The sequence below is a fragment of the Hypanus sabinus genome, chromosome 28 (assembly GCF_030144855.1).
Source record: "Hypanus sabinus isolate sHypSab1 chromosome 28, sHypSab1.hap1, whole genome shotgun sequence".
Taxonomy (NCBI): domain Eukaryota; kingdom Metazoa; phylum Chordata; class Chondrichthyes; order Myliobatiformes; family Dasyatidae; genus Hypanus; species Hypanus sabinus.
In genome coordinates, this window is record NC_082733.1 from 26526981 (window position 1) to 26543580 (window position 16600).

Sequence of the window (16600 nt, forward strand, 5' to 3'; positions counted from 1 at the left end):
AATGTAATAGAATATTGTAAGCATGAGTGATCTCCAAACTAAATACAGCTCTACAGTTGCCATTTCAGAATGTTTTCAGTGGCTTGGTGCAGAATTTCTGCTACATTTGGAATTGCAATTGTACCTTGGTGTTTGGTTGAATTTCAAAACACTTGTACGCATCTAAAAGGTAATATGAAATGGGTGGAATGTTGGAATATAACTTACAAATAATTTGTTACAGGGAAATTATGGAAGCCCAAGCAGAAACCTGTGGAGCAGCATGTAGAAGAGAAAGTAATTTTGGATCCAGAACTGGAAGAAGCTTTGACCAGTGCATCAGATACTGAACTCTGTGACCTTGCAGGTAACATATCTTGAGTGAACTTTAGTACATTGCTAAGTTTTGTTTTTGTCCTTGGTCAGCAATGGAGGGGGAATTGTGTAAGACAAAAATTCTGTTTACCCACAATCTCAAGCTTGGTTCTAATTGTAAATTACCAATGGATGTAATTCCTATCCAAGTTCTGAGCTATTTTACAGTATTATAGATTTTTCAGTGAGCCAGATGAGTTTAAAGCATGCATTGGAAAACAAAATCCAGTGAGTTTGAAGGGAGTATGTATGAATAACCACATCTGGTAAACCAATCATTCAGGTGCAGGATTATCAGAGATACAATGCATTTTATAAATAGCATCATTCATTTGCTGACTAAGTTAATATAATAAGGCCTAAACTAGCAATCAAGAGATTTGTGTTCAAATCCTGCCATGGCTGCTGCAGAAATTAAATTGTTAAATTTGGCTAATCACTTAAAAAGCCCTTCATGAGTAATGCCCATAGAAGTACTAGAAATGTGCTAACTTTATTCACTGTGGCCTATCGGTTTCATGGCCCATCAATATGGTTGACTCATGCTTTCTGAAATGCCTGAAAAAGCCATTCAATTCAATGGTAATCAGTATTCCATTAAATCTTGGATGTCTACTAATTACTGAGCAACATGCAGTGCACTATTACTAAGTGCATTGTGTCACAAGTGGTCATCATGTAGTCTTTCCGATGAACTTCAGTGAAAAGTTGTTTATACATATTAAGTGCTCACCATCCAGTGCCACAGTACTTGAATGTTTATTCCTGCCAGATTTTTACTAGCCATCCTACAGTTACAAGCATTTCTAGTGGGCAAGAGTTGGGGAGGTGAATTAAGACAGGAATAGGAAAAGACAAAATGATCCTAACTGGAGATTTCAAGGAAACATCTAAGCTTCTCTTAGAAATGAGTTATGTTCCAAGTGGTAGAGCAAATAGGATAAATCAATGACCTGCAGTAACAGCTCAATCAAAAATCTATAATACTGTGTAATATCTCAGAAGTAGAATAGGAATTGCATCCACAGATAATTTGAAGTCTCAGAATATAATCTGTATTCAAACTTTTTAAACTGTTTATAATTGTATCAAATTTTAGGGTGTCCATGTATTATCTTTGATTTCTTTCCCCCATGCACATTTTGGAAACTTGATTACTGAAACTATAATCATGTAATACTTCATTGTTGCATGGCAGTGACTTCACGTTACCAATGTCTTCCTAGCAAAGAGTGAATTCTAGAAATCTGCCACTTTAAAGTAATGATAGCCAATTACACTTTCAAATTGCAAATTGTTTCAAATTATACTTTGAAATCCATATTTTGTGCACCTTGGTTATACAAAATTATGATGAATTATATTAAAACTGAGGTAAACCATCTGTTCCAATCTTGGTATTATACTTGTTACTGACAGTAATTAATTTGGTTTCAGTGTGCCTTTTTTAAGCTTCTATCACTTATTTTAAAACTGATTTGAGGCAAATGTTTGAAAGATTATCAAACCTGTCAAAAATTTTATTAATGCAGTGTTTCTCAATTCCAGCTATTCTAGGAATGCACAATTTGAGCAACACACATTACTGTGATTCAGTTGGTGGAAACAAGGGTTTGAACAGTAAGTTGGAGAACATCAATAATATCTAAAATTGTTTCTCAATTGATTTGTCCCATATTTCTTTAAGAAACTATGAACTTCATGTTGAAGCAGCATGCTGATTTCATCATGTATTCAAGAAATTTGTTCTCTTATATAACACATTTCTTCAGCATTGGGACATAAAGCCTTTGGAACCTATTCTACCATTCAGTCCAGCCATGGCAGATCTGATCTTCGCCTTACTCCACTTCCTTACCTAGTTCCCTCATAACTGATGACTGCTATTAGACCAAACTCAGATTTCAATATATATTAAGTAATACAGTCCTCGGAGGAAAATTACTAATTTCAGTCTTGTTCTGAAGCTATGCCCTCTTGGTTCTGCGTTTTTCCACGAGGGAAATTCTCTCCACATCTACCTTTGTCAGCCCCAAAACTGAATTTCATTCTTCAAAACTTCCAATGTATAGGCATAGACAGTTCAGTTCTTCACCTGCATGCTAGGAGTCTTTGATCTGCTTTGAATGATAATATATATCTACAATTAAGGATGTCAAATGTAGTCTTGCCAAAGACCTGATCACTTTCAAGCCTTTCTATTATTGTACTTAGTCTTCCTTACAGTGAAGATTGTATTTATCTTCTGAATTACTTGCTGTACCTCTAAAATGTCAGATCCAGATTTTACAGACTTCCAGTCTAAGTTCTTCCTGCCAGAGTGGATTTAACTCGTCTGCCAGAGTTTAATAATCTGTCTACATTTGAACTTCCATTATTTTTGTAGTTTGCTTTCCCATCTATCTTTTTGTTAGCAAATTCTGCTATATAATATTTGGTGACTCCTTTGAAGTCATTGGTATATAGTTAATATAGATTGACATTTCTTAATTCACAGCAAATTCTATCGCTGTTAATCTTTTAACCATCAGTAATTCACTGACTTTGTGCAGCACTTGTTATTACAGGATGACCTGTTTGGTCACTAACACCTATACCAGGTATTCTGCACATTGAAAATTTTCCTGTGTGCCACCTAGATTTTCAACAAGTTCTGGTAACTGTCCCATATTGCTCTGTTATTTTCATACTTCACTTAACCTAAAGTTGAACCAAAATGGAGGTGTTTATTGTTGTGGACTTAGTTTAATACTGTAGGCATTGAGCAGTTCAGCTGGTTTCCATACAGAGTCCAATAGTTATCTGACTGGCAATACATAAAAAATGCTGGAGAAACTCAGCAGGCCAGGCAGCATCTATGGAAAAGAGTAAACAGTCAGGCAAAGACTCTTCCTCAGGATTTTTTTTCCAAAGATGCTGCTTGGTCTGGCTGAGTTCCTCCAGCATTTTGTGTGTATTACTTTGATTTCCAGCAACTGCAGATTTTTTTTTTGTGTGATCTGACTGGCAATGACTTTTTGTTGGAATGACTTCCAGCATCTGCAATTTTTGTTTACTTTTTATTATTGCACATGAGAATAGTCTGATTTAATAGAATAACTTTTGCTTAGTAGTTCACTTAAGATGTTTTGAACCTTGCACACAAAGGGAAAATAGCACTGACTTCATTGAAGTAAGTCATAAACCAAGCTTCAGTTGCAATCTTGCATTGACTTGATACCTGTATATTGCTATCTGAAGCAATACTTCATTCAGATTACGCTTAAAGTGCATTATGGAAGAGTAATTTTCCTTGTATAAAGCATTCCTTTGAATATTTTAAAGAGCTCAGGATAATTGGTGGCAAATGCATTTGACTTCCTTTGATTGGTACCTTCCAGATGTTGTCAAAGGTGAGAAGGTCAAACCTGTTATGGACGAACCTCCCAACCCAACAAATGTAGAAGAAAGTTTACAGCGAATAAGAGCAAATGATCCTGGACTTGTGGAGGTTAATCTGAATAATATTAAGGTAGGGGTCGGTGGTGTTGAATATTGTATTTTTATTTGAAAAATACATTTGTATTTAAATCCTCTATTTACAATAACATTTAAAAGCTATTCTAAGCTATGGGCTGGCAAAATAATTCCATTTAATTTAAATTGTCATCTGTACTTTTAGAAACCTAACAGAGTACTCCTCTGCCATTTTTTTTTATTGTCTCCAGCCAAGACTCTTGTTCTTTCTAGCTAAATGATGATCTTTTCAGCTTCAAGGGGTTAGCTCTGGGATTGTATCAAATGGACCAGTTTGGCATCAAGTCAGCCAACTGTTCCTTCCATGGATTAATGCAAACCTTTTGCTATTTAAGCTCTTAAGTGACACTCATTGAGTGTTAATATTAATGGATGTCAGTCCTTTGTACCTTTTGTAGTGTTGCTAAGACCACCTAAAGAATCCATGCACAAATTATCTGCACTTTTTGGACCTATGTTTTGTGATTACAGGTTTTTTAAAATTTAATTTTGTTTATTGCTGTATCTCTCAGGCATCTCATGAACTAGTTTGTATTCATGGTAGAGAAGCCAAGTGTCTCTTCAGAACCTTCAATTCTGCAATAAGCTCATGATCTAAAGGTGGCACTGTTCTCTACCCACATGTCTTGAATACAAATGAAACTACAATAGGTACCCCGAGACACTTGAAAAACTGTCCAACACTCTTGCAAAATCCTCCAAATGCAATAATATACCTACCATGTCAATGCCACTGCTTTTTCCTAAACCAATATTCCAAACGTCAAGACTGTGATGGCTTTCAAGAAGTTCCATTGGGTGGGCAACATCATCTGTATGTTTGATCCCAGACTCTAGAAATAAGCCTTGCACCGAGCTCCAGCATGAAAAGTCATTTCCAGAAGAACAAAGCATTTCAAATCAGCTTTATCTCCTTAGTGGGAAGTAATATCCTTGTTGACCTACCTGGTTCATGATTACTCAATGTAGAAGGACACTTCTGTAGGATTTCCTGATGGTAGTATTCTAGACCCAACCATCTTCATGAATGTCATTAATGACCTTTATTTGCAAGATCAGAAATATCTCATTACACAGTCATGAATGGTGCTGAATGTCTCAACTATTTAAACAGCTGCAGCATGACCTGGGTAATATCCAGGCCTGGCCTGATAGATTGCAGGTAATATACATGCTGCACAGGTACTAGATATAGATTTAGGTCCAAATTAACTTTATTTGTCATGTACCGTAGATTGAAACATGTACTGAACTGTGATGCTTGCATCAAGGGCAGCCCATAAGTGTCGCCATGATTCTGACACCAACATAGCACGCCAACAACTTACTAACCCTAACTCGTACGCCTTTGGAATGTGGGGGGAAGCTGAAGCATCCAGAGGAAACCCATGTAGTCACATGGAGAATATGCAAACTCCTTACAGACAGCAGTGGGAAATGAATGTGGGTTACTGGTGATGTGAAGTGTTATGCTAACTGCTATATTACTGGCAGCCCTTTAGCCACTGACTATGTTGAACAAGAGAAAATCTGTCACTCCCTGACATTCCATGGCATTACCATCACTGAATCACCCACTGTCTGTCTAGGAGGTTAACATTAATTAGTTACTGAATTGGAGTAGTCATATACACAATGTGACTCCAAGAATAGAGAATCAGTGCCTCCTAACTCCCCCAAAGCCTCTCCACCATCTGCAAAGCTCAAGCCAGGAGTGTGATGAAGTACTTCCCCATAATACCCCTCCCCCTTTGGTTGAGTACATTTTCAAAACTCAAGGAGCTTGACACTATGCAGGATGTAGCAGCCTGCTTGAGGTATATTTGCACCCATCCACAATCATTCACTCCAGCACCAGTGAACAGCAGCAATTTGTACCAGCTTCAGGGCACATTGCAACAACCCACCAAGACTCCTCAGACGTTGCATTCCAACCCCACAGCCTCTACCAGCTGGAAGGACGAGCAGCAAAAGGTAAGAATGCCACTGTCAGGAAGATCCCTGGAACTCCTGCCCCCCCACAGCATTATGGGTATATTGAGACCTCAGATCTGCAGCAGCTCAAAAAGACATCATCTTCACAAGGGATAGGCCATTAAATGTTGGGCTAGCCTGTCAAACCCATAAACCCATCCCTTCAATCAACAGGGCAATATATTTTAAAACAAAAAGTACCAGAACACATTTGGCACCACAAACTGCTATTGGACTAAGGCAATGTTCAAACAGCAGAAGGAGCTCTCAATGTTTCAAGTAGTTATCCCAGCTACCTGCCTGCGCAAGAGGTACAATGTTCAGATCAATGTCAGGTGCAGCTCATGATGCCTTGAAACTACAGTACTACATATATTATTGAATTCATTCAGTGAACAAAAAAAACTTAATTTTTACCTTCGCTATCTAAGAGGAAAAAATTTTTCAAATGCCAGTTCTTTCAGCAATTGTATTTGTGGTTTGGCCAGTCAAAGTTTCTAGGTTGTTCACTGGTGAAAGGAAAGAGAGCTGGCAATTCTTTTTCACCAACCAGAGCATGACATCAGCTAAGTCAGGCCTGTAAAAGTGATGAAGAATTCCATATGCAGTATTTAACACAATCATCCCCTCAATTCATCACTAGACTTTGGCCTTGGTACCACCTTGTGCAATTGGATCTTCAATTTCCTTGCTGTCCAACCAAGTCAATACAATTGATAACATCTCCACACTCACCATCAGCACTGGGCTGTAAGTTTAGCTCCCTGCTCTACTCGATACCTGTGATTACATAGCTAAATATCATTCCAATGTCATATTTAAGTTTGCTGATAAGATTACCGTTGGCTAACTCAAAGGTGATGACATATTGGCATTTAGGAAAGATGCTGAAAATGTGATTGTGGTGCCGCAGCACTCAATGTCAGCAAAAGCAAAGCTGATTATTGACTACAGGAGGAAGAAACCGTAAGTTCATGAGCCAATGCTTGTGACAGAGATGGAGGGAGTCAGCAGTTTTAAATTCCTTGACATTTATATATCGGGATCTGCGCTGGGGACAGCGCATCAATGTCATCATAAAGAAAGCACAACAGCATCTCCACTTAGAAGTTTGTGTAGATTTGGCATTTCATCAAAAATTTTGACAAAGATATTTAGATACTTAGTGAAGAGCATTCTAACAGATTGCATCATGGCTTAGTAAATTGCTAGGGCTTTCAGCAGATTTTCAACATGGTCACATCTGGTAAATATTGTTAAGGTATTTGAAACTGGGCAAGTTGGCCATCAATCTGACTTGTTGGCAATAACCAGTGGGGTCAGAGAAACAAGGTAAATACTCTATTTGAATTTGTCCTCTAGAATATTCCAATTCCAACATTAAAGGATTTTGCGGAAGCTTTGAAAAAAAATTCTCATCTGAAGAAGTTTAGCTTGGCAGCTACTCGGAGTAATGATCCCATTGCTTTTGTAAGTTTTATTTTTGTGTAATTGCATATTCACAAGAAGTATTTATTTTAATGAGTATTTATTTTAATTTGGAAAATCTAGATGACAATATGAAATCTTGGCAGGGTATTGTTGCCTACACTCAGCAGTACTGTATTATCAACTTGGCCTGCTAACAGCCACAGCTGGTCAAAACTAAGGCAACTGTACTACATTTAAAAAAAATAATAATTTTAGTTGAATATTTTACGCTAAAATATCAGCAGTTAATCTGTTTTTAACAATTTTTCTTAGACACTCCAGAGATAGTGGGTTCTTTTAAGAAAACTGCAGTATTCTCTTGGTCTGAATTATTGAGACTGAGTGTTGAATACAAATAAGAATCTGGGTGTTGGAATAAGAGCCCAATGGAAGGATAGTACAAATGATCTCATTTGAGTCAGCCTTATGAATGTAGCAATGAAAAGGGAATTGACAGTCATGGTCCCAAAAAAAACTAACGATTAGTACACAGATGTAAAAAGGAATTAAGAAAACTATTAGACCGTTTTTTTTTCTGTGTTGCAAGGTGTGTGGATTACAAGAGTAGGTAGTTTTTGATGCAACTTTGCAGGCTGCTGCTGGGCTGCATCTGAATTAATGCATACAGTTTGTAATTCATGTTAAAGGAGCCAGTTTAGGGAAGGTTTGCCCTAGTGATGGGCATTGAATTAAGAAAGAGCTTTACGTGTGTTGCAGGGAAAATGTCAGAAGCCATCCGAGACATAGCAGAACACTTAAACATTCAAGGCAATCAAGCAAAGTCAATGTGATGTTTGTAAAATGAGAAATGTGCTTGCCTGGAGTTTGGCATTTTAAGCAAGTAGTGCCTGCTGTGTATAGATTGACTTGGTCAATATGGAAGTACTTGGCTTTCTGGAAAATACGGTGTCAAAGGTCATAATGCAGCATAAATATTCACAATACAGAAAGCACCATTTTAGCATAACTTGGATAAGTTTGGTTGGCTGATGGGAAACTGTCAGAATAGAGGGCCTTTTCTCATCGGTGAGACACAATAGGGGTGCCCAAGGAATCTGTTGGGGCCTAATATTTTTCCAATGTACATAAATATATCGACTGTATAGATGCTTAATTTGCTAATGATACATGTATGAAGAATGTTATGAAGAGATACAGATTGAATTTGGCAAATGGTTGGCAAATGGAGTATTATTTGGGAAAGTGAAATTTCTCGTTTTACTTGGAAAATAAAGTACGTTACCCAAGTAAGAGCATGCTAAACCCTGGGTTGATGCTTGATCCCTAAATCAAAGGGATCTGTATTTCCTTTGCAGTAGAACTGAAATCTTTATTTTTGAGTCTTTGTTTTATGGCACTTAATTAAATATTTTGTTTTGGAAAGGCCTTAACAGATATGCTCCGAGTAAATACAACACTACAAAGTTTAAATATTGAGTCAAACTTCATCACTGGTGCTGGTATACAGGCAATCATAGATGCACTGAAAGAAAATGAAACCTTAGTGGAGATCAAGATTGATAATCAGGTGAGCTGCTTCACATCTTTAGAGCACTGAAGTAAAAACAGTGTTGCATGATTTCTCTTGGATTGTAACTGAAGTAGTCCAGAATATCTAATATACCCTTCGTTGGTTACATTTCATACTTTGTCTTGGTTTTAATTATGCTTTCTGCCAAGAAATAAACATTGCATCACCTTCTTCTTCATTGAGACCTTTCATGATTTTATTGTTGTATGAGGAATTGCAAAGATATGCAGTACATTGTCATATTTTTGTAGTTTTAAGATAGAAATTGAGTTTGAATGTTTTATGTATCAAAAATATCCTATGGTTGCTATATGAAAACCTATTGCTAACTTTTGTATTAATGTACAATACCATGCCTGAAGTACTTTAAATGTATTTCCAAGTGTTCAGTTACCTCTCTTAAATCTTCCTGTTAGACTACTTGAACCCTAAAATTATCAGATTACAGTAGTAGAGGAGTGGCATAGTGAACACCTTTCATCAGATGTCTTTCTACTCACAGCGCCAGCAACTAGGTGCAACGGTTGAAATGGAAATAGCAGAAATGTTGGAAACAAACACCTCAATCTTGAAATTTGGGTATCAGTTTATGCAACAAGGACCACGGTCAAGAGCAGCGGCAGCCATAACTAAAAACAATGATTTCGGTAAGTAAGCACGACAGTCACCTTTGGTTATATCATAGTAGACTGATTCCTGAAGGAATTTTCTATTTCTCTACTCCAAGCTGCCAGTGTTTAATAATTTTGGATCAACTTTATTTGACATATACATTTAATTTGCATTGCATTGGTGTTACATGCAATAAAAAGATTTCAACAGTCAAACAATAAAATAAATGTAAAGTTATGTAGGATGTGGAATAAAATGTGCATTCATACCAGCATGTATTCAGTGTAAACAGCATTATCAAAAAGTAGTTTAGTGTGTTTACATTGCAGTGACTGGGTAGAGGGGTGGGGATGGGATGACTAGAATGTTGATCACAAACAGTCTGAAGGGAAGAAACTTTTAAGATGGAACCAGCGACCAACAGTGATGTTTTGAAAACAGCCTATGAAACTACTAGATAATCTAGTAGATATATTTCTGAACTGTGATCACTGCAGTCTGTAATTTCCCTTTTAAGCATGTTCTTTTGAAATGTCTAAGTAATCTAGCGCTTTTGCAGTCTCCTGGCAGATTCAGCCAGACTAAACTCCCAAGAGTGCAGGTACGGCTGGGGCGGATACCATGGTGGAAGACAAACCCGTAGCTGTCTCCATTATTCTGTCCCATTTAAAACATTGAGCAAAATTTAAATTATCAAGAATAAGAGCAGTAAACTGATGTTAAGTATAGTCTGCCTGTGTTTGATTGGTCCTCCTTTCGGCTCGCTACTGCTATCGGGTGGAAGGTATAGGGGTCTTGGGTCCCATGCCCCCAGGTTTAGGGGCAGCTTTTGCCCTGTAGCTATTGGATGGGCTTCACTCGCCTCAGCACTGAACGGGCTCCGCAGCTGTGGACTCTAATTCATGTTCCATGTGTTTTTGTTTACTTTGATTATTTACATAACTTGTTCAAGGCTGAGGGCAGTGTTCAGTTCTTTACTCCCAAAGGTTTACATCAGCGCTGAACTGACTGTAGCTGTGGCCTGCAACTATTGTCATTCACCTCAGTGCTGAAATGGCTCTGTGGCTATGGCCTGCAACCACTGGGTTCCTGCACCACCTTCGCTCATCTCGATGGCTGTGGGCTCACTTTTGGGGACTCTACGGTTAATGTTTTGTGTTATTTGTTTTCTGTTTCCCAGAGTTTGTTTTTTTTTCACGCATTGCATGTTTGACAGCTCTTCTGTTTTTCTGTGTTTCTTTGTGGCTGCCTGCAAGGAAACAAATCTCAAGGTTGTATAGAGTGTCCATACTTTGAACTTTGAGGTTTTTGCTTTAGTAACCCAATAGTGCTTTCCAGAAGGGAGCTTCTGGAAAAGGTAGTTTGCTGGTTCTGTAGTGTCAACAATATTTCCTTTCCACTTCCTTGTCCTGTACTCATACAGTGCAAGTCCTGCATGGATGGTAGACTGCAGCCAATGACCTTTATGGCACATGTTGGAATACAATTCTAGGGTCTGCTGTCATCTTCTAATTTCCAGCAGAATGCTGGAAACTCAGCAGGTCAGGTTGTATATGTGGAAAGAAACAGTTAATATTTCAAATCCAGAGCTGGGAATCCTCTGGATTCTGGCCGAAATGATCATTCATCTCAAGTGATAAAAGCTAAGTGCTGCAAATGCTGGCAATATGAAATGAAAGCAAAATACTGGAAATAATCTGTGGCTCTTACAAAATCTGAGATGACTTTTTTTATCAATTCATCAATATGAAATATGAATGTTATTTTTCCTCCCATGCCAGCTGAGTATTTGTTTTTTTAAACTTTGGTGTATGTTGAAGGTTGTGTACCAGGAGGAGAAGAATAGGATTTGGGTTCAGTCATTCTTCTCTTTAAAGTGTATGACTGCAGGAGAAATCAGACCAATTCAAAGTTTGACTGATTTGTCTAACTTTTTGACCTAAGTATATAAAAGTATAAGACAGACTTGATGGTCGTCAGTAAGTATTGTTTCAACAATGTCAGAATGGAATTCAGATGACAAGGTTCTCCTAAAACTCAGCTACATCCAGTAGGTTGGCTGGCATCAACTAATCTCAAATAGAGCAGAGGAAATAAAAGTTGAATTTCCATTCAGTCATCCTTGCTGTGTTATGTCAGATGATAAGATTGGGTACTGACTTCACAGCTGTGTACAGACTTGTGTTTGCTATTACTGACATGGATATTCAGAATTGGTGTAGTTCTAACCGAAATTAGTAGCTTCAGAATATGAAGGAATGGGATGGGCTGTCAGATTTTGGACTTACCTGCACTCTTTAAAATATTGTGCATCTTTCATTTGAAGTAGACACCCAGCATTTCTGTTTTATCCATCCCTGTGATTATTTGTGTCAATTTTTTTTTTGCATTTTGGTCATGTTCTGTCATATCACTAGGTCAGTCCATTGACTAAAGTACATTACTATAGTAGGCCAATATGTAATTTTAGTGAAATATAAGAATATGTCACTATCAGTTGACATAGGGCATGTTGGTATTTCCTGGTATATCCATATGTGGGAATGAATTGAACAGAGATCCCATGACAGAAATTTGGGTCTCAAGCTTATCTCGTTAGTAACAGTTAGGACTGTGTTTTATACAATCACAGCTAACCCAAACAGCCAAAATAAAAGAAGCCAAATACACAACTAAAATAGCATGGTGCAGTTACTTCCTGCATAGTGACAATGTAAACTTCTAGCACAATTCATCGTGGAAGCTTTCTTGACATACCAAGTTGAGTTAAGTTCATTTGCCCTTAAATATAAAATTAAAGATCCTTTAGAGTTGCATTAGTTCTGTTTCTTTCATTGGGAGGAATCTTTGCTATTATAATGTACCTATGAAATTATCCTTTTACATTTCTATTTTCTACAATGTAATATTCCTGAAAACATTTCATATAAACTAATGGTGTATATGTAACTGAGATTTCCCCTTGAAATCACACTTTTAAAATTCACGCTTACATGCTAAATTATTTTTGTTCCTGATAGTTGCTGTCATCTTGATTCTCCTCTCTGGGATATGAGTTAATTATACTTCAGGCAACTTTCCAGCTGTTCGGCCATGAAGTTTCAAATGGTATTAAGTGTGAGCATGGAGAAACTGGAATTGCTGAACTAATCACAAGTTTTCTGGCATTGTGCTAACTGATAGTAGTTGTGTCTTTTTTACGTCGTCTTAACTTCACTGGTTTACCTATTTCTTATCATTTAAAATTTCTGAGACTGGATGATGTTTGAATGCATGTTCTAAAACTTAGTGGACCAGAGAAATTATAAGTTTCCAAACACTTGTAGTGTCTGTTTAAAGGTTTGACTATTTTAAGCCTCTACAGATGTTTTTGTTTCTGCTTTTAATATAGTTCGCAAGAAGCGAGTTGAAAGAGATGCATATTAACAGTAATCTGGAGCCTGTCTGCCTGGTGCTGTATTTCATCCTATGGAAGATCCACTACAGTGTATTGGGCAAGTTGCCAAGCCGAGGTCAAGGCATTCATACATTTACTGTCTGGGTAGAAGGGAAAAGACTGGAATTTAACTCCTAAACTGTTAGTAATAAATGTAGTTTGACATAACTTTTACCCACAAACATCATTTTAACATTTTTTCCCCTGAGGTCTTGTGAATTGCACCAAACTATCTTGTTATGCAAAAACGTTAAACTGAAATCTCCAGGACAGGAAATACGTTTAACTTGAAGTTTGCACTGTGCCCAACATCAAGTATTTTTAATCTTTTTTTAAACAAATTAAAGTTGTGCTCAATTTGTAGTTTCTTGTGCAGTTAAATGTAATTTTTGTACTGCACTTGTTTCCAATGTAACTTAGACAAAATACTTTTTTTTAATTTTGTATTAATTAAAAGCTATAATGAATTATGTCTTGGGACTTTGATTTGGCCATACTGTGCACAGTTAAACCATGACCACTAAAGGTATCTGAATTTTCACATTAATGTGGGAAGAACAGTTCAAATCAAGTCTTAACATACAGTTCTTCGGACTTCTGCCAAAAATGCTGCTTGCAAATCTTAAGATCATTGATATTCCTCTGCTGCAAATTAATTTTATTACCAATATGATTTGCTTTGGAAAATGTTAGAAGAAAGTAATGAAATGTTTGTTGATAATCTGAACGGACTAAATTAGTTGGCATTAGTCATAATTTTAACCAAAGAACTAAATCTGACTGACAGTTTTATTCAACCAATGTATTAAGTATTGAAGCCTGCATACAGTTTCAGTGGACAAGTGAGATTCTATGGAGTACAAAAGCTAATAGTATTGGGAAAACATCTGCAAAATGCCCATATCAGGTGTTTGATTTGTTTAAAGAAAACGCCAAGATCCATGCCAACCTGCACTGAAAGCTCTGTGCAGAAAAAAATTACCTTATACCCCCTTAAATTTTTATATGCTGATTATTTTAAGGTTTGTCTAATGTGTGTGTGTATATATTTAAAATAAAACCTGTGGCAGCATGACTAATATTACAGGAAATATTTTGAATGCTAGAAAATCTATGCACATGACTGCATTTTGTGGTAGGTTGCTTAAAGGACCAAGTTGTGAATGCTGTCTGATCGTCCTAGGCCTTAAGTGTTTGTGGTTAAGCTATGTTATGACAATTAAAAAGCTATGTCATGTTTGTAAGTCTATGCATAATGTTTTCTGTTAGCTGATGCATTGCATTGACATGGTGGTTCTTTCAAACATTCATTTAATGGGACTTTATAAAGAAATTTGTTAACTGAACTGTTTGAAATTTAAGCTTAATCATATAAAACAGATTGATCATGATTGAGAATCTGACTTGTAGTAATTGTTCACAAACTAAAAATGAACTATTTGACGTAATTTTATCACATGTCCTTATTTCTGAACTGGCAAAATGCCCTTGCAGAAGGTGTAGGTTTGTTCTGTTTTCTTGAATAATAATTGGTTACAATCTTAAGTAAAATGCATATCAGAGCTAATCTGTTAAAGGAGGGAAGCTTATGTAAAATACAGTGCTGTGTGTATTTAAAATGTACAGCATTCTACAATGAAACCTGAATGGTAATAAAGTTGATACTTAAACTCTATTGTTTGCTTTTCATTCAATTATGTTAAATATGGAGGTATTTGATAAGTACCATAATACTGCACTACATATATTGGATGACAAAATTAGTAGGAAAAAGGATTAGCTAGCTACTTGCAGACTGAGTTGGGTGTTAAGTGAGTCATGTCTTCAGATGAGCAAGTTATTACAAGTGGATCAATACTAGGTGCTTAACTGTTTACAATCTACATTGTTAGCACGTTCCTTTTCCTTCACGTCGCAACACAGAAATAGGAAAGCAAGGTGAAAAATACATACAGGAATATTGATAGGTTTGGTGGATGGAAAGAAATGAAAAATGGAGTTTGTGGGTGCATGTTGGGAAGAATAGAAAATGCACAATGTTGTTTAATTGGAGGGAGGCTGCAGAATGTTAACTTGCCAAGCAAATCAAAGTGCCCCGATAAATGAAGCAAAACTAGCAGGCAGGTTCAGCAAACAGCAAGGAATATTGGCTTTAACAGAAAGGAAGATTTAAAAACCCAGGGAAATCTTAGTAAACCTGTGTAACACTTCTTGTGGCTACGTGAAATAATGTGTAGACCTCAGAAGGCCCTGACTGCTCCTGTTACTCTTATTCAAACTTCTCAATTCTCAGTTTACATATGGATCAATTCTAATTTTAGAAGTTAAGATAAATTTTGATATTAAGAGTCATAACTAAATGTACTTTTATTTGAGAGCTCTTGGTTTGGGGAAATATGACATTTATTAAATGAACTAAACTATACTTCTGGCAACAGTGCTAATATGACTGAACTGTAAAAGGTGGGCATTTTTGGTTCCACGTCTTTTACATTGAACTTTCTTTCTAAGCAGAAATTTTACTTTTAACATCTGCACTTGACGTCAAGGGGCCTCCTTTCAAGGGATAATTGATGTTAGTGACAATTTGGATTTGTCCGCCATGGAAGTGGACTAGTTCTCATGTCATCAGTAAAATGCTGAGTAATTATGACATGATTTCACCACTTGTTATACAGATAAAATAGAGAAAAAAATTTACATCTTGTTGAAAGTCACTTGCTGTTCATACCCTGGAAATTGTACACCACAGATCTTTATTTAAATTCTGTATCTTCTATTCAATTTTTGTCTGGATTTTCATATTTTTGAAATAGTTATAGTTTATGTTAAGTTAATTGCTGAAGATTAAGTTTTAGGCAGTGAGTACGCTATTTGTTTCTAATTATTCCAGTCATAAATCTTTACATTAGTGTGTATGTAACTGAATATTAAGTGGTCTAGCATCAGCCTCTTAAGCTGCATTTCTGTGTGGTAATAGAATGCATCCTATATTGTAATAATTTCCAGGTTCTAACTTGGCAAGTCTAGGTAATTGGAGGTCTGCCATCTTGGTGAGTTACTTGGAGCCCAGCAAAACCTTGGTTTTGGGAACCCTCATGATTGAAGTAAAACTCAATGCTGTAGGAACTCAGCAGGTCAAGCAGTACCTTTTGGGGGTGGGGGGTGAGAAATGAACGAATCGAGGCAACCAATTAACTGATAGAAAATGGCAATTTAAATCATAAGACGAGGTGCAAGTTCTGAAGGGCTAAGGTACAATGGAAGGCTCGTAAAGAAACAAAATGTGCTTTGCATGTGTTAAGGAAAAAAAGATACAAGTAAGGAGGAAATAGTTTATGGTCCAAAATTGCAGTCCTTTTAGAGAATGGTTATATTTATGTTGTGTGGTATTGGCTCAAATCATTGTTTTCTATGTCTTCCAAATGGAAGGTGACTTTGCCTCAAAGCTTGTGACAGGTGTATGTGATAAAGTGTACAACTTAGAATTCCTTTAATGAACTCTTGACTGCAACATACTCAAAAGAAATGGAAATAAGACTATAAGACCATGAGACACAGTAGCAGAATTAGGCCATTCAATCATGGCTGACTTTATTATCCCTTTCAAACCCATTTCCTGCCACCTTCCCATAACCTAAGACACTCATTAATCAAGGACCTATAAGCCTCTGCTTTAAATATACCCAATGGCTTGGCCTCCACAG

General features: G+C 36.8%; 1 protein-coding gene across 1 annotated transcript in view; it reads left to right on the top strand.

Moving 5' to 3' along the window:
- Positions 1-14568, top strand: part of tmod2 (tropomodulin 2) — a 60469-nt gene extending 45901 nt beyond the window's left edge. Inside the window, exons 4-10 of the mRNA XM_059952783.1 lie at positions 224-346; positions 1903-1974; positions 3735-3865; positions 7207-7314; positions 8699-8842; positions 9348-9492; positions 12849-14568. Coding sequence (XP_059808766.1) covers positions 224-346; positions 1903-1974; positions 3735-3865; positions 7207-7314; positions 8699-8842; positions 9348-9492; positions 12849-12883 — 758 coding nt within the window. The 3' untranslated portion in view covers positions 12884-14568. The remainder of the gene's footprint in view (positions 1-223; positions 347-1902; positions 1975-3734; positions 3866-7206; positions 7315-8698; positions 8843-9347; positions 9493-12848) is intronic.
- The last annotated feature ends 2032 nt before the right edge of the window (positions 14569-16600 follow it).